The sequence below is a fragment of the Salmo trutta genome, chromosome 4, assembly GCF_901001165.1.
Source record: "Salmo trutta chromosome 4, fSalTru1.1, whole genome shotgun sequence".
In the NCBI taxonomy this organism is placed as follows: Eukaryota; Metazoa; Chordata; class Actinopteri; order Salmoniformes; family Salmonidae; genus Salmo; species Salmo trutta.
The window spans coordinates 38,891,336-38,915,070 of NC_042960.1; the positions used below are offsets into that span (position 1 = coordinate 38,891,336).

Consider the following 23,735-nt stretch of genomic DNA (forward strand, 5'->3'; position numbering starts at 1 on the left):
AAATGATTCCGGCGGATTCATGATTGACAGGCTGAGAAACGCTTTTACCTGAAAATGTAGATTATTTGCTAGGGGGCAGTTGATTAGTTTGGCTACTTCATAGATGTATGTGCTGCTCTTACCTGTTTGGTCAATGGACATTGTGGAGTTTGACATAATCAAGTCTAAAAAAACATCCGTGTGATCATCTGATAACAAAGCTCACCTGCCACCCACTCCACACTTCTATCTTCTAAGTGGTTGTGTGTTGTTCACAACATGAAAGGAACGCAGGGTTCTGTTTAATGATCGGTTGACGTAAAGTAACAGAACCCGCGTGTAACTTTAACGGTTTTAACACTTTTGTCTGTGTTCTCCACGACTCACTATTTAAATGCTGAATTTCAGGTACATGTGGTAGTCTACCGAACAACAGCTTTTTGCTAACATTTGTGACAGTACTGCACTTGTGCGCACCATTATCAATGAGCCCTTTTCCCCATACAATCCCCTCCCACACTGTCTAACCGTGTACCAAGACAACTGCAGCGCGCTGATAGCGTTGAAGTGGATGCTGTTTTGCAGCATCAAAGGCGCGCTTCCCAAGACCTAGCTTATTTGACGGGGGATGATAAATGATTTGGTAAAACGGACTGTTATTATTCGTTAAACACTGTGGTTAATTATATCTACACCAGAAGGCAGAATAATTGTGCAGAATATACGATAATATGTATACATGTTTTCGCTTCTTATGAGGTTTTCTTGCTCCTCCGGCAGGTTAGTGGTGTGAGATGTTCATTATTTGCCATGGCAAGAGGTCTGTTTTCATGGGTCTGGCTGAGGAAGCCTATCTACATACAGGTAAGCCAATGGAAAATCTTTCCTATACTTTCTCGAGGTTGGACCATCACCTATTCACTATTGGAAGGTTGATTTATTCATGCTACAGTATGGCACTTTCAACATTATATGTCTCTTTTGGACACAATTGAATATACATTCATTTGCCATATTTACATTTTGGTAGACTATACTTTGGGGCTTTATATTATTGTCCTTGCCATCATTAATGGTTGTGTGGCTGTTGCATCTGATACAAACGTTTCCTTTTAATTAAGTATCATCATCATCATCATCATTGATCACATTTGCAATATGGCACTTAATGCTTTGTAGTGCCCAAGAGCAGCAGTCATTGGTCAAATTCAGTAGGCTACTCGCCGTTGCTGTAGCAACAGGGCTGATCATCCAGTGTTCACACAGGACAGGACACAAGGTTTTTTTCCCTCTCATGAATGAGAGCACTGCATTCAATCCCAGGGTCTTCTAGCTAAAAATATGTTTTGCAATCTTAGGTTGTAAGCCCTCTTATTTGCATTGTCCGAGTATGAGCTCCTTGTGCTGCTCTCTCTCCTATTTACCTCCCATCAAAAATATTGTCTTTATGTTATACTCAACCCCATTCCTTTTATAGTGCACTACTTTGACCAGAGCCCTATACTTTGACCAGGGCCCATAGGGCTCTGGTCAAAAGTATTGCATTATAGGGAATAGGGTGCCATTTGGGACGACACTCAATATGAGTATTAGGTCAACTTGCTGTACTACAGGCCTATAATAACTGGTCAATGGTTTGCACATTTTTACAATTTTAGAGAAATTCAGTAGACGCTCTTAACTGTACAAGCAAACTAAGAATCATGACTAATTTACATATTCTTGGATTTCCCTTACCTTTCCACCAAGTTAGACACATTTTCCTCACAAGTTACTCGAGACCATGCAGGAGATCCAACCTTTACAAGGCAGATGGTGTTTTCTGCAAATTACAGAGCCCAAGCCTTATGTTGTTTATTTAGATATGGTTAATGTTTGTAGTTATTTTCCCCCAGTGATTAATGTATTTCTGTTAAATAGCACCCTGGTATTTAATTCCATAGCCTGAAACCCTGGCTTTATCATCTTATCTGTCTGCTGAGCTGTTCAGCCAGGAGTCCCACTGTGAGCTGCATTTGTTTTGCTCTCTGTGTGTGCGTGCATGCGTGCGGCGTGTGTGTGTCTGCCACCTCAGTCTCACGGACCGTTTTCTAGGCCATTTTGCTTCTTCCTAATGAGGGCATAGATTGACTGGAACAGCTTCACTCGCCGGTTGGTAACTCCATAGGAAAAGCTATTTTCATACAAACGTATATAAAACCCCAAGCAGGCATCTTGTATTCGTACTAGGATATATCGATTCCTGGTCATTATGTTTATCTATGCACTGCGCCATTTAACAACTGCTCTCCCCAGTAGCCTACAGAATCTCCAAGAATGTCACAAATAATTTAATCTCGGCAACCCGGAACCAATGTAAACGGCCACGAGAGATTACAAATCATTCAACAAATCCTTAGCATTCAAAGGATTGTCTATGGTTGGGTCTGTTGTCTGACTTACTCCTCATAATAGTATCAGACATTGCACTGCATGCTGCTGAAGTTATCACCGTCATCCTGCTGTACATTTCACCTCCACATAGGCTACACACTGTGGAAGGCCATGGTTGTCAGGGTGCGGAGAGCTCAGTGGTCCAGCCAAGTATTCCTAAAACTGCTCCATGGAGTCTGTCTGTCTGCCAGGAGACAGGGGTAATCCTGCCATGCTGGCTCCAGTTTACTGTGCTCAGTCATCCAGATCTGATATCCAATGCTCCTTGAGTCCTTGACGCTCAGAGTTAGACTCTGGGAATGACGCATAGGCTGCGTTCCAAATGGCGAAGTGGATATCACAGAACACGTAGCCCTGGCTGCGTGTCTCCTGTGATTTGTCACCTATCTGGCACAGTGTGAACGTGTGATCAGGCACTGCTCTATTTTTGTACGGCTATTAGGAATTAAAACAACAGATGCTCACCCACCAGTTTTATTCCTATGGAGTAAGAGAACCAGGTCTGATATACCCGTGTGGCCCGAGCCTACATTAATATGATCGAGGAACTGTGTCGGTATGAAAGTTTTAAAGGTTATATGGATGGGTATATAAATAGGACATAGACGAAGGCACAAGACAACAATCATTAGAGAGGGTTATGATCATGACATTTGATGTTGGCACAGTTTAACAGCACTAACTAAAACACACGTACACAAGACAGAGAAATGGTTCAAAATGCTAAATTGTCTGTTTTTGGAAGAATTTGAGTTACCAACATTTTAGTCAGTTCATCAATTGCAGTTGAACTCAAAGAAATGTGGGGGAGGTTTAAGGAAGAGCTGTCTGTCACGTCTAATCTTTCCACTGCTCTCTCTCCTCGGGGGAACACCTGCGTGCTCCCATCTCTCAATCTGCTCTACTTTCCATTCTCTGCATGACTCTATCAGCATTTGTTCACGAACCAATACAATGTCTGAGGTCTAAGCTTTTCCCAGTGGAATTGGTGGGAGCCTAAAGAAATCAATATTACTTAAGATGCAACATTTTGCTGTTGTGACAAGTATTCTGCTATTCTGTGCATGCATGCTTGTGCGTGTTTGCGTGCCTGTGTGCCTGCGTGCGAGATGAAGAGAGAGCTAGTGTGTGTATTATAGCATGCATGTGAGAAGACTGTAATGTACATATTCCATGTTTGTGGCCTGTTGATCCAACTACGCAGTATGTAAGTGAAAAGTGAACAACTGGCCCAAAAGCTGTCACTGTGTTGAGTCAGTTTGGGGATAGGGGTGTGTCCGTATCCAGGAGTGGGTGATGGGGTCTTTCTTATTGCCTGCTGTCTGACTCGGACTGGGATGAGTCAGATCACCCAGGCAGCGCATAGCTCCTTCACACAGCACCGACAGAGAGAGTGTTACATCTCCCAGAGCCCGCACCGTGCACATCGAGACGGTGCCATTTGGAAATCACACAGTATCCCCTATATAGTGCAGTGCTTTTGACGAGAGAGGGAGAGAGTCCATCCAGTACAAGTCAAGGGTTTTTCTTTATATTTAATTAAAATAATTTAAAGTGTTAAACAAATCAAAATATATTTTTGAATCTTCAAAGTAGCCACGCTTTGCCTTGATGACAGCTTAGCACACTCTTGGCATTCTCTCAACCAGCTTCACCTGAAATGCTTTTCCAACAATCTTTAAGGAGTTCCCACATCTGCCGAGCACTTTTTGCGTGCTTTTTCTTCACTCTATGGTCCAACTCATCCCAAACCATCTCAATTGGGTTGAGATGGGATTGTGGAGGCCAGGTCATCTGATGCCACACTCCATCACTCTCCTTCTTGGTCAAATAGCCCTTACACATCCAGGAGGTGTATTGGGTCATTGTCCTGTTGAAAAACAAATGATAGTCCCACTAAGCCCAAACCAGATGGGATGGTGTATCGCTGCAGAATGCTGCCATGCTGGTTAAGTGTGCCTTGAATTCTAAGTAAATCACCGACAGTGTCACCAGCAAAGCACCCCCACACCATCGCACCTCCTCCTCCATGCTTCATGGTGGGAACCACACATGCGGAGATCATTCGTTCACCTACTCTGCGTCTCACAAAGACACGGCGGTTGGAACCAAAAATCTCAAATTTGGACTCATCAGACTAAAGGAATATTTCCACCGGTCTAATGTCCATTGCTCGTGTTTCTTGGCCCAAGCACGTCTCTTATTATTGGTGTCCTTTTAGTAGTGGTTTCTTTGCCTCAATTCGACCATGAAAGTCTGATTCACACAGTCTCTTCTGAACAGTTGATGTTGAGATGTGTCTGTTACTTGAACTCAGTGAAGCATTTATTTGGGCTGCAATTTCAGAGGCTGGTAACTCTAATGAACGTATCCTCTGCAGCAGAGGTAACTCTGGGCCTTCCTTTCCTGTTGTGGTCCTCATGAGAGCCAGTTTCATCATAGCGCTTGATGGTTTTTGCGACTGCACTTGAAGAAAATGTCTAAGTTCTTGACATTTTCCGGATTGACTGACGTTCAAGGCTTTTACCAAATAGGGCTATCTTCTGTATACCACCCCTGCCTTGTCACAACAACTGATTGGCTCAAACGCATTAAGAAGGAAAAAAATTCCACAAATTAACTTTTAACAAGGCACACCTGTTAATTGAAATGCATTCCAGCTGGTTGAGAGAATGCCAAGAGTGTGCAAAGCTGTCATCAAAGCAAAGGGTGGCTACTTTAAAGAATCTAAAATATGTTTGGATTTGTTTAACACTTTATTGGTTACTACATGATTCCATATGTGTTATTTCATAGTTTTGATGTCTTCACTATTATTCTACAATGTAGAAAATTGCAAAAATAAAGAAAAACTCTTGAATAAGTAGGTGTGTCCAAACCTTTGACTGGTACTGTATATACTGTAATCTGTATTTTAGTCAATGCCGCTCCGACATTGCTCGTCCTAATATTTATATATTTCTTAATTCCATTCTTTTACTTTTAGATTTGTGTGTATTGTTGTGATTTGTTAGATATTACTGCACTGTTGGAGCTAGCGTTCCAAATGGCACCCTACTCCCTATAAAGTGTACTTATTTTGACCAGGGACAATAGGGCAGTTAATGCACGATACAAGGGAATAGAGAGCCATTTGGGATGCACTCTCGCTCTTTCCCCACTAGCAGCCTATGGTATCCTGTATAGGAGAGAGAAATGCATCATCACAGAGTTGAAATAAAAGCCCTTAAAGCAGTGATTTTTAAAGGCCAACCACATACAGTTGAAGTCGGAAGTTTACATACACCTTACAATTAAAGTCTGTTTTTCACAATTCTTGACATTTAATCCGAGTAAAAATTCCCTGTCTTAGTTCAGTGAGGATCACCACTTTATTTTAAGAATGTGAAATGTCAGAATAATAGTAGAGAGAATTATTTATTTCAGCTTTTATTTCTTTCATCACATTCCCAGTGGGTCAGAAGTTTACATACACTCAATTAGTATTTGGTAGCATTGCCTTTAAATTGTTTAACTTGGGTCAAACGTTTTGGGTGGCCTTCCACAAGCCTCCCTCAATTTTCTATAAGATTGAGGTCAGGGCTTTGTGATGCCCACTCCAATAATTTGACTTTGTTGTCCTTAAGCCATTTTGCCACAACTTTGGAAGTATGCTTGGGGTCATTGTCCATTTGGAAGACCCATTTGCGACCAAGATTTAACTTCCTGACTGATGTCTTGAGATGTTGCTACAATATATCCACGTACTTTTCCTGCCTCATGATGCCATCTATTTTGTGAAGTGCACCAGTCCCTACTGCAGCAAAGCACCCCCACTACATGATGCTGCCACCCCAGTGCTTCACGGTTGGGATGGTGTTCTTTGGCTTGCAAGCCTCCCCCTTTTTCCTCCAAACATAACGATGGTCATTATGGCTAAACAGTTCTATTTTTGTTTCATCAGACCAGAGGACATTTCTCCAAAAAGTACGATCTTTGTCCCCATGTGCAGTTGCAAACCGTAGTCTGGCTTTTTTTATGGCGGTTTAGGAGCAGAGGCTTCTTCCTTGCTGTGCGGCCTTTCAGGATATGTCGATATAGGACTCATTTTACTGTGGATATAGATACTTGTGTACCTGTTTCCTCCAGCATCTTCACAAGGTCCTTTGCTGTTGTTCTGGGGTTGATTTGCACTTTTCGCAGCATAGTACGTTCATCTCTAGGAGACGCAACGCGTCTTCCTGAGCGGTATGACGGCTACGTGGTCCCATGGTGTTTATACTTGCGTACTATTGTTTGTACAAATGAACGAGGTACCTTCAAGTGTTTGGAAATTGCTCCCAAGGATGATCCAGACTTGTGGAGGTATAAAAAAAAATTCTGAGGTCTTGGCTGATTTCTTTTGATTTTCCCATGATGTCAAGCAGAGGCACTGAGTTTGAAGGTAGGCCTTGAAATACATCCACAGGTACACCTCCAGTTGACTCAAATGATGTCAATTAGCCTATCAGAAGCTTCTAAAGCCATGTCATAATATGCTGGAATTTTTCAAGCTGTTTAAAGGCACAGTCAACTTAGTGTATGTAAACTTCTGACCCACTGGAATTGTGATACAGTGAATTATAAGTGAAATAATCTGTCTGTAAACAATTGTTAGAAAAATTACTTGTGTCATGCACAAAGTAGATGTCCCAACCGACTTGCCAAAGCTATAGTTTGTTAACAAGAAATTCGTGGAGTGGTTGAAAAACGAGTTTTAATGACTCCAACGTAAGTATATATTAACTTCCGACTTCAACTGTATGTGTTTTCCTTCAGAGTGTTGTCCATATAATGGCTTTGCAGTTGGATTCAATTTACATCACCTACCCACGCAAGATCAATATGAAAACAGTACATTGTGTAGTTTCTGCTGCTTTGTAGCAGTTCTCTCAGCTTAGGTTTGTAAAAAACACTGGAAAATTACTAGGACACAGATTATGCTCACGCTAAACATATTTGTTGGCATATTTCCAAAGTGTAATGTATCAGGTCTTCAGATTACTTGACCTGGGAATGCTACAGAAAAAGTACAAGGAAAGCTAAAGATTATGCTGGCAGCCTGGTACTAAACCTATTTTGTGGAACACTTCCCAAGTCAAGTGGATCTGGTTCTCTGTGAGGCAGAGGAAGAGATCAGCCTGAATGTTGAATAGTAGATTATTGTACTCACCATTCTGTTGTAATTGAAATTCTGAGCAGCTGTCGGTCCTGTGGAGCGCTGTTGAGGTGCTGCTGAATATTTTCGGTGTAATTTCAAGGCACTATGGCTGGGAAAACACTGTGATCTGTAAAGCATCAACTCTTCACAGCAGTATATATGGGAAAAGCTGCATGCACAGAGGAAAAGGGCATCCATTGATGCCGCTGTATTTACCTCTCGCTGCTCGATCCACTGACCAGGTCTAGGACTGCAGAGAGAGGCGCAATGAGAACACACAGACTGAGCTGTCCTCTCCTCTGTAACTATTCCCCAGGTCGTTACTGTAAATGAGAATGTGTTCTCAGTCAACTTACCTGGTAAAATAAGGGTAAATTAAAATGAAAAAAATAGAGGAAACTCAGACCAGTATATGCTAAAAAGATGTTGCTCTGGACCTGCAGTCACAATAGAGCAGTGACTTGTGACTAGTCAGTAGTCAGAAGTAATATAGACTCCACAGCTCTCAACACTGTGAGATGACCAAGTGCTCCCCCAGACAAAGAGGAGGAGGATGAGTGTGATGGACTGACATTACAGTTACAGTGCCATTGAATAGAGAGAGAGAGAGATTAGATTAGAGAGAGAGAGAGAGATGGAGGCAGATTGAGAAGAGTCATCTTTACAGTCACTAAAAGAGGGTGGGTGGATGGGTGATAAAGGGATAGTGAATGCATATCTGTCCAGTCCCAGTCTTATGCATCATCACTAATACCGTAATTTCCGGACTATTAAGCGCACCTGAATATAAGCCGCACCCACGGAATTCATTTTGTATATATTTTTTGAACATAAATAAGCCGCACATGTCTATAAGCCGCAGGTGCCTACCGGTACATTGAAACAAATGCACTTTACACAGGCTTTAACGAAACACGGCTTGTAACAAAAATAAATAGGCTTTAATGAAACACGGCTTGTAACAAAAATAAATAGGCTTTAACGAAACACGGCTTGTAACAAAAAATTAGCAGTAAGCTTTAGTTGTCTTTTTGCACTGAGTCAATTCCTCACGCTGCTGTTTCCAACGTCTTATCATCGACTCATTAAGACCAAGCTCCCGTGCAGCAGCTCTATTTCCTTTTCCAACAGCCAGATCAATCGCCTTCAACTTGAAAGCTGCATCATATGCATTTCTCCGTGTCTTTGCCATGATGAGGGTGACAAAATGACTACCGTAATCAGAATGATGGGAAGTTTGAGAGCGCTCGATTTAATCTAAACAGTAAACAAAAAAGTTGTTTGACCTTAACCCGTTCGGCAATTTTATTGGTCTAATGAAAGCTTCATGCCGCCCAAAAACTGAGCATGTCACAGAATGTATTTTTATTAAAAAAAATTTAATTGAAAGCGGGAAAAATCCATATATTAGCCGCGTCATTGTTTAAGCCGCGAGGTTCAAAGCCTGGTAAAAAGGTTGTGGCTTATAGTCCGGAATTTACAGTAACAGAGTTCTTATAGAGACTCTCTTTTCCTGATATGCATAAGGGGTCATAGAAGAAGAAAGTGATGTTGTCAAATGTACATCACATTATAGGTGCCTGGGGAAAAAAACATGCAGCAGTTCACCTTTGCTTATAATCATGTTGGCTAATCACTTAGCCTACATGATTGTAATGAAATTAGGGAATTGAGTTAGAGATGTGGTTACAGATCCACACAAAGCATTACGACAGAGATGGAAGGAGAAAGTCAAAGTGCTGTATTAAGTTGAGAAGAAGTGCACAAGACGAAGAAATACAGAGAGCGAGAGAGACAGAGTCATGGCAATAAAGCAATTTGGAACTTAAAAAGAGGGAGAGGCTGGGGGAGTCCATCACTGTCAAGCCTTGGACATCGTCATCATTATTAGATGGAATAGAAAGGGTCGCTGAAGATCTGTTATTCCTCCACTCAGAATTGTTGCATTGGAGTAATGCCATTATCGATCTACTGAGACTATTTATAGAGACCATGTATAATCATTATTAATCAGGAAGGAAGTATTAAAAAAAGGCAATAACAATTTAGTGTGTCAGAAAGATACACACTGAGTGTACAAACATTAGGAACACCTGTTCTTTCCATGACATAGACTGACCAGGTGAATCCAGGTGAAAGCTATGCTCCCTTATTGATGTAATTTGTTAAATCCACTTAAATTGGTGTAGATTAAGGGGAAGAGACAGGTTACAGAAGGATTTTTAAGCTTTAAGTAAATTCCATTTAAATCAAATTTTATTGTTCACATACACATGGTTAGCAGATGTTTTTGCGAGTGTAGCAAAATGCTTGTAATTTAGACATTGATTGTGTGTGTGTGTGCCATTCAGAGGGTGAATGGGCAAGACAAAGATTTAAGTGACTTTGAATGGGGTATGGTAGTAGGTGCCAGGTTTGAGTGTGTCAAGAAATGCAACGCTACTGGGTTTTTCCACGCTCAACAGTTTCCTGTTTGTATCAAGAATGGTTCACCACCCAAAGGAAATCCAGCCAACTTGACACATCTGTGGAAAGCATTGGAGTCAACATGGGCCAGCATCCCTGTGGAACGCTTTCAACACCTTGTAGAGTCCATGCCCCGACAATTTTAGGGCAAAAGGGGGTTCAACTAAATATTTGGAAGGTGTTCCTAATGTTTTTTACACTCAGTGTACATTGTACAGTACTGTAACTGTCTCTCTGTACCTAACCATGTGTTACCACGGAAAGCCATTGGGTTGTTGATTACTAAAGTAAGTATTCTAATTCCAAATTTTATGGGTAGAACACTCTGAGGATGTGCAAAAGACAGAAGATTGTTCCGTAGATATGGGGTCAAATTAAATGATATGATTGATTCAATGCTGGCTCATACAGAATACATAGATAATCTCTCTCTCCCCTCATTCTATGGCCCACTTCACCTCTGTCCAGTGATTTATTGTTCTCTCTGTCACAATGGTAAAGTCGATCTGGGAAGAATGAGTCACCTGGTCTGTTCTCACAGATGGTAGCTTGACTAAAACAAACAGAGATGAAAGACCAACAGAGACTGGGAACATGGAAGAAGTCCTCTGAGTCTCCTCCCTCCCTGGTCTGTCACTGGCTACATCCCAAATGACAACCTATTCCCTATATAGTGCAGATCTTTTGACCAGAGCCTAGAACAACAAAAAATGTAAGTGTGTATTGGAAGACAGAGTGGTAGAGTGTTTCGTCAACATGAAAGAGAGGAGGATGGCATTGGCATTTCTCTACAATTAGGGTGAGTGAACATGTTTTTTCTACTTGCACGAACACACACTCACAAACACACTAAAATCAGAACCATGGACAGCCATATCATATTTAGCTTACTTTGATTGGACTAAATTGTTCTTGGTATCTTTTAGTTGTCACTGTAGTTGTCACTTCTGCCGAAGTCGATGCCCCTCCTTGCACGGGTGGTGCTCGGCGGTCGACATCACCGGTCTTCTAGCCATCATTGATCATATTCACGAATATGACAATTAGACTAAGCATTGATGATTTGATGATGTTAAAATGTTGAAGTTGAAATGGTGCTGGAATAGTGGAGGCAGCTCCTGTTTTCTTTGCGACTTGCGGTAACTCTCTGTGGTTTTAAATCATTAGTTGTTTGGTAGTCCGAAAATGTCAGAAATATTAACTTGCTTGACCATGCTGTAGGTCATGTAACTGTTTGTTACATGTAATATGCTTTGTGGACTTCACCGGACAGATGTTGCTCTCTGGTTTTGTGATGAAACAAAGGTGTGGTTGAATTTATTTTGCCACTGTATCTTCTTATTGTCTCGGCCTTAGGCCTATATAACAATGTCGCAAGGCATATGAACTAACAGGTTATAAAGCATACAACGCAATTATCACAACACATAGGTTGTAATATGGCATTGTTTTCTGACTTGGCTTCCTCAGGGATTTTATCCACGCACTGCTAATGTATGGGACACAGCCTTTGTCAGTAAACAGGGCTGTATTGACTCCCTGTCCCCAAACACACTGTTTCTCTCTCTTTCTCCCCTCTCTCCATCTTGCTCTCCCTCAATAAGAGGAGTTATCACTCCTTTCACATACATTTTATACTTGTTACAAGAACACCCAGCTCTTCTGGATAGGAATAACACAGTAAGCAGGTCTAGGATGTCTGTTTGCTGTTAGTTCCTGAGGAACATGTCGAAAGGTTGGATTTTCTAGGAACATCAAAATGTTATATTTATTTCCCTAAATGCATTTTGCAAACTGACTCAAATTTAGGAAGTGTTGTTTTGAATCGTTTTCTCTTTCTATGAATCTCACGTTTCAAAGCCTGACCAAACGATGTGTGTGTGTGTGTGTTATCTGTCTCTCACCTCATCTATTTTGCTTAATTGTTATCATACTTGATCTCGCTTAAACTTGCATATTTCATGATGCACCCTAGTGATGGAGCTATTTATATCCATTCATTCATTCATTCATTCATTCATTGGATAACTAGACTACTGGTACTATACCAGCCTGCTTATTAAAATGACTGGAAATCCCTGTAGTGCTAAGTGATTTTCTTGCTTTCAACATTCCAAAATGCTACTGATCTTAAGTATTTACACGAGACTATTTCTAGTCATGTCTTCTATAAAGATTTGTGCCATATTTATCAACTTCACATTTGTAATTCCTTGGTAATATGATTTATCCTTATTGCAACATAAAGGTGAGGCCTACATATCCAACATTTTCAGCATTTTATGATATTTACTCCTCTGTGCATGTTCAAACATGATCTAGATCAGGGCCGACTAAACTGGGGCTCAATCTTCCCAGGCCCGCGACGATGTTTCGTTTGGCCTGCCCCCCCACCCAAAATATATATTTTTAGTTTTAAGAAGTGGGGTCTCAACTTACTGTTGAGAGACTGCATAGTACACGGTTCCCCAACTGGCGTTCCGTGGGCCGAATTTGGCCCGCGGGTGGTTTTATTTGGTACGTTTTCTGAGCTAAAATAAAATGTATTATATATAAAAAAAATCCATTATAGGACATTAAAGACTGTAAAAACCCCAGGAAATCAGCTCCAAGAGATTTAATTTAACAAATATGTTCCCAAGTATTCCCACACATAAGAGAGATGTGATAGTATGCAAATGTAAGCAAGGTTTTAAATTATTATGTTTTAGTCAAACATTATATTGTATTTGTTTTGGCTTCTTGCGGTCAATTTGCAGTTTCCAAATTATTTGTAATTGTGTTCCGGCCCCTCGACCATCCGCTCAAGAACAAATCGGCCTGCGGCTGAATCTAGTTGATGATCCCTGGCATAACCTCCAGACGAGCTTCAATGCCATACAACTCTCCTTCCGTGGCCTCCAACTGCTCTTAAATGCAAGTAAAACTAAATGCATGCTCTTCAACCGATCGCGGCCCGCACCTGCCCGCCCGTCCAGCATCACTACTCTGGACGGTTCTGACTTAGAATATGTGGACAACTACAAATACCTAGGTGTCTGGTTAGACTGTAAACTCCAATTCTTCCTTTGACCGCCTCTCCTTCAAGTTCTCTGCTGCCAATGACTGGAACGAACTGCAAAAATCTCTGAAGCTGGAGACTCTTACCTCCCTCACTAGCTTTAAGCACCAGCTGTCAGAGCAGCTCACAGATCACTGCACCTGTACATAGCTCATCTGTAAATACTGTATTTATTTATTTATCTTGCTCCTTTGCACCCAAGTATCTCAACTTGCACATTCATCTTCTGCACATCCTACCATTCCAGTGTTTAATTGCTATATTGTAATTACTTTGCCACCATGGCCTATTTATTGTCTTACCTCTCTTATCCTACCTCATTTGCACATGCTGTATATAGATTTTTCTACTGTATTATTGATTGTATGTTTGTTTATTCCTTGTGTAACTCTGTGTTGTTGTATGTGTCGAACTGCTTTGCTTTATCTTGGCCAGGTCGCAGTTGCAAATGAGAACTTGTTCTCAACTAGCCTACCTGGTTAAATAAAGGTGAAATAAAATGTAAAAAATAAAAATTATAATAATAGAATACAGAACATGCAATTTCGAAATTTGGTAATGCATCAGCAGTTTTCCTATTGTTATGTCAGTCACTGACAGTCAATCAATTAGCCCATGTAAGCTAACATTTTATTGATTGCTAGGTAAGTTAGTCTAGCCAGCTATCTAAACCTTGTAGTAATCATGGCCAAATTATTTATTTTATTAGTCACCCTCACTCAGATATCATATGAACATGGCATACATAAGTCATGGCAAAATGTGTAGAACTTTAGGAAATTTGCATTATTAGCATTAAAACTCCACAACACTATAGAGGCGGCCCGGCACATATCAAGTTATAAAAAATACAATTTTATTGGCCACCTACACATATTTTGCAGATGTTATCGCAAATGCAGCAAAATGCCCATGTTCCTAGCTCCAACAATGCAGTAATACCTAACAATACATGCAAATCCAAAATAGAAAAAACAGGAATTAAGAAATATAGAAATATCAGATTGAGGTTTTAAAGCTCCTTTTCTTGCAATTCATTGAATTTTGCTTTGTCTAATGGGTATTCATGTGATATTTGAGTGACTCAAACATTACAACAAAATCTATGGTCTAAAAAACCTAGCAAAAAACGTTAGCTTACATGGGCAAGTTGATACGGATATTTCAGACAAGTTATAAATAGCTCTCTCAGGTATGCAGTGACTGACATGACAAAAAGAAAACTGATGATGCCCTACCCAAATTTTGAAATTGCACATTGTGCATTCTACTGTTACAACTGTCAAAAGTAAGTTGAAAGACGGACTGAGTTCCTTAAAAAATATATATATATAAAAAATATATATACACTGCTCAAAAAAATAAAGGGAACACTTAAACAACACATCCTAGATCTGAATGAAAGAAATAATCTTATTAAATACTTTTTTCTTTACATAGTTGAATGTGCTGACAACAAAATCACACAAAAATAATCAATGGAAATCCAATTTATCAACCCATGGAGGTCTGGATTTGGAGTCACACTCAAAATTAAAGTGGAAAACCACACTACAGGCTGATCCAACTTTGATGTAATGTCCTTAAAACAAGTAAAAATGAGGCTCAGTAGTGTGGGTGGCCTCTACGTGCCTGTATGACCACCCTACAATGCCTGGGCATGCTCCTGATGAGGTGGCGGATGGTCTCCTGAGGGATCTCCTCCCAGACCTGGACTAAAGCATCCGCCAACTCCTGGACAGTCTGTGGTGCAACGTGGCGTTGGTGGATGGAGCGAGACATGATGTCCCAGATGTGCTCAATTGGATTCAGGTCTAGGGAACGGACGGGCCAGTCCATAGCATCAATGTCTTCCTCTTGCAGGAACTGCTGACACACTCCAGCCACATGAGGTCTAGCATTGTCTTGCATTAGGAGGAACCCAGGGCCAACTGCACCAGCATATGGTCTCACAAGGGGTCTGGGGATCTCATCTCGGTACCTAATGGCAGTCAGGCTACCTCTGGCGAGCACATGGAGGGCTGTGCGGCTCCCCAAAGAAATGCCACCCCACACCATGACTGACCCACCGCCAAACCGGTCATGCTGGAGGATGTTGCAGGCAGCAGAACGTTCTCCACGGCGTCTGCAGACTCTGTCACGTCTGTCACGTGCTCAGTGTGAACCTGCTTTCATCTGTGAAGAGCACAGGGCGCCAGTGGCGAATTTGCCAAGCTTGGTGTTCTCTGGCAAATGCCAAACGTCCTGCACGGTGTTGGGCTGTAAGCACAACCCCCACCTGTGGACGTCGGGCCCTCATACCACCCTTATGGAGTCTGTTTCTGACCGTTTGAGCAGACACATGCACATTTGTGGCCTGCTGGAGGTCATTTTGCAGGGCTCTGGCAGTGTTCCTCCTGCTCCTCCTTGCACAAAGGTGGAGGTAGTGGTCCTGCTGCTGGGTTGTTGCCCTCCTACGGCCTCCTCCACATCTCCTGATGTACTGGCCTGTCTCCTGGTAGCGCCTCCATGCTCTGGACACTACGCTGACAGACACAGCAAACCTTCTTGCCACAGCTCGCATTGATGTGCCATCCTGGATGAGCTGCACTACCTGAGCCACTTGTGTGGGTTGTAGACTCCGTCTCATGCTACCACTAGAGTGAAAGCACCGCCAGCATTCAAAAGTGACCAAAACATCAGCCAGGAAGCATAGGAACTGAGAAGTGGTCTGTGGTCTCCACCTGCAGAACCACTCCTTTATTGGGGGTGTCTTGCTTATTGCCTATAATTTCCACCTGTTGTCTATTCCATTTGCACAACAGCATGTGAAATTTATTGTCAATCAGTGTTGCTTCCTAAGTGGACAGTTTGATTTCACAGAAGTGTGATTGACTTGGAGTTACATTGTGTTGTTTAAATGTTCCCTTTATTTTTTTGAGCAGTATATATATGGGGGCTAGAGGAGGCGCATCCCACAGTTTGTGAACCGCTGCATTACAATATGAATCCCTGTTCTTAACACATTGATTTCGACAGACCATTTACATGTCTGGAAGTGTTCCAAAAGGATTTTGTTCATTCACTCAGTTGTGATTTCACGTTTATTTCTCTTGCTTGGTTAAAATACAATAGTCTAAAACCTCTGATTGGTTGAAAACAGACTAATTTAATCACATAGTAAACCATGTAAGCAAGCATTACATTTTCTTTTGACTGCACACTGCTGAGACATACCATTATGATATGTTACATTTCGTATGATATGTATCAATTTGTGGATGTCCATAATCCATTTTGCATATGTTACAAATTACAATTCATATGATGTTACAAATTTCAATTCGTACAATATGTTATGAATTTCCAATATGCATGATATGTTACATATTCCAATTTGTTGTGGCTAACGTTAGCTAGGTGGCTAAGGCTAATGTTAGTTAGATGACTAACATTAGCTAGGCTAGGGGTTAAGGTTTGGGTTAATGTTAAAGGGTTAAGGTTAGGTTTAGGGGGAGGGTTAGCTAGCATGCTAAGTAGTTGCAAAGTAGCGTAAAAGTAGTAAGTAGTTGCAAAGTTGAGAATTAGCTAAAATGCCCATCCTTCCACCCCGACCAACCACCCTTGAGTAACCTTCTGTCTTATGTAACCATACCAAACCTAACACAGCATACTAATTTCAGTGTCTCGGATTTACATTTACTATGTTACGCCTAGTCTATGAGAAGAAGCTGGCACACAGCAAGTTGTGCAAGCAAGCAATGATTCAGATTTTTCCCTGGTGCACCCTGTTTTACCACCTGACTACTTTTTACTTGTGGATGATGACTTCAGAAATGTAACTTGACATTGTGTTGATCAGTCTGCACAAATTTGGATTATAAGAATGACAAGATGGCAGGAGAGAGAGCATATGCCAGAGCCAGGGCTGTTACCTGACCACATTACCGCTACACCGGTGGTCACGAGTCATGACCGCAGTCAAATTCCACTCTGACCGTTTAATCACGGTGTCCCTGGCTTCTCCAAGTTCTGATGCTGCTGATGGTCATTAGTAGCCTACCAAACTTGCTAACTGCCTGGTCCTCAGCACTCTATTGCCCCTCTAATCACGCTGACATCAATGCAAATGTAATCGAAAATCAAATTAAACACTTCATGAGCTCATGTTGCGCGACATTTCTATAGGCTATGGAATTGCGTGATGGCGTCTATTAAAGAGAGGAAGATACCATCGGCTAGGCCTACTATATTTATTCCTCAACTCTCCCACTATTAAGCACACCGCTTTGCTTTACAACAGAAGTATAGCCTACCTGACTGGCATGAAAATGAACCACGGGGAAAGCGTCCTCCATTCGCTATTTAAGTGCATAGATGACATGTCTTTTTCCCCCGCTGCCCCTGTTCCGAGACAGGTGAATGATAATGGTCCATTCTAAATAAAAACAAATTTTCACACATATATTATTTTGTATATGTAAAAGATAAGATTAAATTAAGAATAGTCTGATGGGTGACAATATTAGTATTAATGAATGACATTATCACTTGTGAATGATTTCCTGCATGTGCAGTAAGGCAAGAAACAGCGCGTGTATTATTATTATTATTTTTAAATCATAGTCACACACCTCATGTAGACTAGTCTTTTATAATAAAGCATCACATGCATAATCGCATTTGCGGTCACTTTGGAGAAAGGTGTTTTCCAGCTAATTGATTGCATTTTGGAACATTCACACTTACAGCCTACTGCCGTGTGCGCATTGCTGTGCTCATAATGTATAGAAATAGCCTAATAGTTTATCAACATTTTAAGCTGAACGTTCTGATCCGTTGCATCAGTCTCTTTGGTGTTTTTTGGGGGGAATATTTCTTTCTCGCACAGAATAGGTAATCTTTTGTACTATGGGGGACAGTAGATTGACAAAAGCTAGTGCTTTTGCTGTTCTTGTACTCATCTTGTTGGCTGATGAAAAGTAAATGTGGACAGTTCTTCTAACATCTTCAATATGAGCCATGGAATTCGATAAGAAGCCGATGTTTCTGTCTTCATGTGTAGCCTACTTTGGAGCTGAGATGCCTGTGAGAAGGACCCAATCACGTGATGGGCATTAGCTAATAAGAATTGAGATATCTGAAAGAGCCATGTGAGTGAGAGGTGCTTTAGATCAAGGCGATTGGCAGCAGGGAGAAGATAATTATCATTATTATATTCAGCCCAAGGGCGCTGTGAGGGAAATTGTATGTTTATGTATCAAATCAATGCTGTTTTTATGTTTATGTATCAAATCAATGCTACTTTCTAATAACTAATTAGATAGGTTCATACAGGTGACTGACTGATTGTGTATGGAGGAATCCTCACTATCACTGTTCCTCAACTTGGCAGTAAGCCCAGAATATTGCTATGGGAACAACCGAGGTACCTCAGTTTCAAGGTCTCAACTTGGAGAGAGTGAAGGCCTTGTGAGGTATTGGTCAGTCACATGTGCAAGCCACTGGTAGTGATTACTTAATTATGTTAAATCATGCAAATATAACTTGTCTGTATAGAAGACAACTGCAGGGACCACACCAGTAAAGTTTCTGATAGACCTGTATGGTGTGCAGTTTGTTGTAACCTCTCCAGCTTGCTGATAATAAATAGGGAATCATTTTAAGATTGGCTTTAGGTGTCTCTGGTGTTGAATTTCCACCACAGCACAACGGCCACTGGCATGGATTTTTTTTCAGTGGTGTAAAATACTTAAGTAAAAATACTTTAAAGTACTACTTAAGTCGTTTTTTGGGGTATCTGTACTTTACTTTACTATTTATGTTTTTGACTACTTTTACTTTACTACATTTTACTCCATATATTTTACTTGACACCCAAAAGTACTCATTAAGTACTCGTTATGCTGAGCAGGACAGAAAAATAGTCCAATTCACGCACTTTTCAACCGAACATCACGGTCATCCCTACTGCCTCTGATCTGGCGGACTCACTAAACACACATGCTTCATTTGTAAATGAGTCTGTCCCTAGCTTTCCGTAATTAAAAAAAAACAAGAAAATGGTGCCATCTGGTTTGCTTAATATAAGGAATTTGAAATGATTTATACTTAAGTATATTTTTAGCCAAATACTTTGACTTTTACTCAAGTATAATTTTACTGGGTGACTTTTACTTTTACTTGAGTCATTTTCTAAGGTATTTTTTACTTTGACTTAAGTATGACAATTAAGTCTGACAGTACTTTTTCCACCACTGGATTTTTTTAGGGGGCATTATGGCCACACAAGGGGGATGCCGCCTGGAAATTCGAGGCATTCTTGTCAAATTGGGAATGAGAGACTGATGAAGTGTGTGCAGCCTGCATAAAAAGATAGCAGAGCTCATGCATTTCATGGAACTTTTTTCAAATCATCATTAGAGTCGCATCATGCAGTCTTAGAATGCATTAACCCTTGTGTGGTCATGTTTTTGTTATTCACCCTATGTTCGCGGGTCTGATGGACCCACAACATTATTGGGTTTTTAAAACAATACAGCCATAACAGTTTACATACAATTTCCGTACATCTCATTCATATATATATATATATATATATATACAGCAGGCCAAGGTAGGAGAATCAGACACACACACACATGCAACAACACTCACACTTACTTCCGGTATTGTAATTGCTGGTTCTGATTCGGAACCAGCATTCTCCTCCTGAATTCTCCTCACGATGGCTGCAGAAGCAGGGGTCCTTGGGATATGTTGCCTCCTCTGGAATTGAGGTCTTACCAATGCCTTGCCCAGCTCCTCAAGAAAGAGCTGTCTCCTCTGAAGCTTCCTTCTGTTTTAATCTAGGTTCAACGCCATCCAGATGACAAACGCGTTGTATGCCGAGATGTCCAAGATGTTGAAGAATATCCCAAGTGGCCAGCGTAGGGTTCTTCTTTTGCAGCTGTAGCCAGTCACTATCTTGTCTAAATTGCCCATCTCTCCTTTTGTGGCATTGTAATCCATTGTGATTTCTGGTTTTGATGTTCCTGGCCACAGATTCTTCCATCCCTATGCAGTGTACTCATGAGTACCACATTTTTGTGTGGTACTAGAGACGTGTAGGCTGTGAATACAAACTTAGATTTATTGATAGGCCTGTTCCGTGTATTCAACAGCTGAGGTGGGCGCTCTGGCTTGTTTTTTTTTTGTACTGTTCCTACCATCGTCAGCTTCCTCTTGAGGAACTCCTGTCCCAGCTTGTGCGAATTTAAAAAGTTATTGCATGTGATGTTGTGGCCATGGAGTCCCTGTGTCACGTCTAGGACAACCCGCATCCCTTGGTTCTTCTCAGGGGCTCCTCCATCTGGCTTCCCCGTATACACTTGCAAGATCCACACATATTGTGAAGCAGCATCACAGGCAGTCCAGATCTTGATTCTATATTTTGCGGGTTTAGGCGGTATGTGCTGCCTGAAGGGGCAGATACCCCTAAATGGCATAAGCTGCTCATCAACAGTAACATTGGGCCCAGGGTTGTAAAACAGGGGAAGGCGGTCCACCAACCTGATTGCAGCTAGCTTGTCTTTCTGCCGCCGAGCTGGTCTGGTGTCTCGGTTACCGAAGCGGATAATCCTGGAAATAATACGTTTTCCAGAGACATTGTTGCACTGAAAAGTTATCTTCCAGTTTCTGCATCCCACAGGGATTCTGTGGATTCCCCACTGGATCTGAAAACACCAGCAAGGATAAGAACCCCAAATTATACATGTTAATGAGTTTGGTCCATCTCCTTCCATCTCTCTCAAAAAACACACCTTCCCTCCGCCATTTTGCCACAACTTTGGAAGTATGCTTGTGGTCATTGTCCATTTGGAAGACCCATTTGCGACAAAGCTTTAACTTCCTGACTGATGTCTTGAGATGTTGCTTCAATATATCCACTTAATTTTCCTGCCTCATGATGCCATCTATTTTGTGAAGTGCACCAGTCCCTCCTGCAGAAAAGCACCCCCACAACATGATGCTGCCACCCCCGTGCTTCACGGTTGGCATGGTGTTCTTCGGCTCGCAAGCCTTCCCCTTTTTCCTCCAAACAAAACAATGGTCATTATGGCCAAACAGTTCTATTTGTGTTTCATCAGACCATAGGACATTTCTCCAAAGTGTAAGATCTTTGTCCCCATGTGCAGTTGCAAACCATAGTCTGGCTTTTTTATGGCGGTCTTGGAACAGTAGCTTCTTCCTTGCTGAGCGGCCTTTCAGGTTATGTCGATATAGGACTCATTTTAATGTGGATATAGATACTTTTGTACCTGTTACCTCCAGCATCTTCACAAGGTCCTTTGCTGTTGTTCTGGGATTGATTTGCACTTTTCTCACCAAAGTATGTTCATCTCTAGGAGACAGAACACATTTACTGAGCGGTATGACAACTGCATGGTCCCATTGTGTTTATACTTGTATACTATTGTTTGTAAAGATGAACATGGTACCTTCAGGCATTTGGAAATTGCTCCCAAGGATGATCCAGACTTTTACATTTTTTGTAATTTAGCAGACACTCTTATCCAGAGCGACTTACAGTAGTGAATGCATACATTTCATACATTTTTTTTTTCTTCGTACTGGCCCCCCCGTGGGAATCAAACCCACAACCCTGGCATTGCAAACACCATGCTCTACCAACTGTGCTACAGGGAAGACTTGTGGAGGTCTACAAATTTTTTTCTGAGATCTTGGCTGATTTCTTCTGATTTTCCCATGATGTCAAGTAAAGAGGCACTGAGTTTGAAGGTAGGCCTTGAAATACATCCACAGGTACACCTCCAGTTGACTCAAATTATGTCAATTAGCCTATCAGAAGCTTCTAAAGCCATGACATCATTTTCTGGAATTTTCCAAGCTGTTTAAAGGCACAGTCAACTTATTGTATGTAAACTTCTGACCCACTGGAATTGTGATACAGTGAATTATAAGTGAAATAATCTGTCTGTAAACAATTGTTGTAAAAATTACTTGCGTCATGCAGAAAGTAGATGTCCTAAACGACTTGCCAACGCTATAGTTTGTTAGCAAGACATTTGTGGAGTGGTTGAAAAAAGAGTTTTAATGACTCCATCCTAAGTGCATGTAAACTTCCGACTTCAACTGTACATAGGGCAACAGTCTCTAAGGTGCAGGGTAGAGTACCGGGTGGTTGCCGTCTAGTAACACTGACTATAGTTCATGGCAGGGTACTGGGCGGAGGCCGGCTGGTGGTGACCATTAAACAGTCCTTAACAGTCCTTATTAGCCTTATGAACATAGAAACTTGGTTGCAGGTTCTATACTAGAATGGTAAAATGTAATACATATTTTAATACAGGTAATCAGAATGTGTTGTTAGGTGTCAAGTTATATATATGGCTACGATTGTATTAATGTTTGAAGTGTAATTTTATGATTACTTTGAAAAAAAGCTATTGTTTCAACAGCGACTATTGTTTACCTTTTATATTTCTAAATAAATCGTGTCTATTTGTTCAGTACGCAGCCCATCACTCAGACTGTATTTTGTCCCACCGAGCCCAAAAGTGTGAGCACCCCTGATCTAGAGGCTGTTAACGCGTGTCTTCAGTCTCACTGTATCTGGGTCATGTTCAGTTGTATTATCATAAGATAACCACCCGAACTTCAAATAGGAATGTATTCAGATCATGATCTTATTATTATGTGATGAAGGTCATCACAGCTCTTTCTCCCCCTTCTCTCTCTCTCTCTCTCTCTCTCTCTCTCTCTTTCTCTTTCTCTTTCTCTTTCTCTCTCTCTCTCTTTCTTTCAGGCCCGATTCTCTTACCTGCACATGAAGTATATGTTCTTCTCGTGGCTGGCAGTGTTTGTGGGTAGCTGGGTGGTGTATGTGGAGTACTCATCCTACTCAGAGCTGTGTCGTGGACAAGCATGCAAGAATGCCATTGTAAGTTTTCTATTTCCTTATATGAAATGAGTACATTTATAGAGCCACCTACTGGTTAAAAAAAAGACTCATCCTTCAAATACAGTATTCCAATGTCAGCTTCTATATTGTGTTGAAACCATCCTGCGAGTTACTATACCAAACAAACACTTTCTGTGTGTCTATTAGTTAGTTACAGTATACAAACCCACACCATATCTATTTGTCTATCTGTTTCAGTGTGACAAGTACAGGAAAGGATTGATCGACGGCTCGGCCTGCAGCAGCCTGTGTGAGAAAGACACACTGTACCTGGGGAAGTGTCTCTCTTCCAAGCCTAACAACCAGGTCAGATCTGCCTCTGATCCTTTGTCTGTTCCGGCACTAGCTGATACTAGTTCTATGGTAAATCTCAAACGTCTTTCTGTGATTCATCACGTCCTCTCTCCTCGCCTCCTTTCCCAAATGAGAAGGAAGGAGAGAATCCAAGGATCTTCTCCTCCAATCCACATGCATCTCCTCATTTCTTTCTGACATTGGGGAGGTGGTGAGGAGAGAGGACACGAGGAATCAATAAATGACTTTTAAGATTCACCCCTAGTGTTTAGCACTACAGGGCCAATTGCAAGCAACTATGGTCAGCAGATTATCGCCAGCTGATCTCTCATCAATTTTCACCTAAAATGACATACCCAAATCTAACTGCCTGTAGCTCA

The 23,735-nt window shown here is 41.3% G+C and overlaps 1 protein-coding gene across 2 annotated transcripts in view; it reads left to right on the plus strand.

The window, feature by feature from the left end:
* The first annotated feature begins 517 nt into the window (after positions 1–517).
* LOC115192330 (divergent protein kinase domain 1A-like) overlaps positions 518–23,735 on the plus strand; it is a 28,851-nt gene continuing 5,633 nt past the window's right edge. Inside the window, exons 1-4 of one of the 2 annotated variants that reach the window (XM_029750704.1) lie at positions 518–622; positions 765–843; positions 22,906–23,040; positions 23,260–23,367. In XM_029750704.1, the coding sequence (XP_029606564.1) occupies positions 615–622; positions 765–843; positions 22,906–23,040; positions 23,260–23,367 (330 nt within the window). In that variant the 5' untranslated portion in view covers positions 518–614. Of the gene's footprint in view, positions 623–759; positions 844–22,905; positions 23,041–23,259; positions 23,368–23,735 lie in introns of both variants that reach the window. The other variant, XM_029750703.1, reaches the window with a different exon arrangement.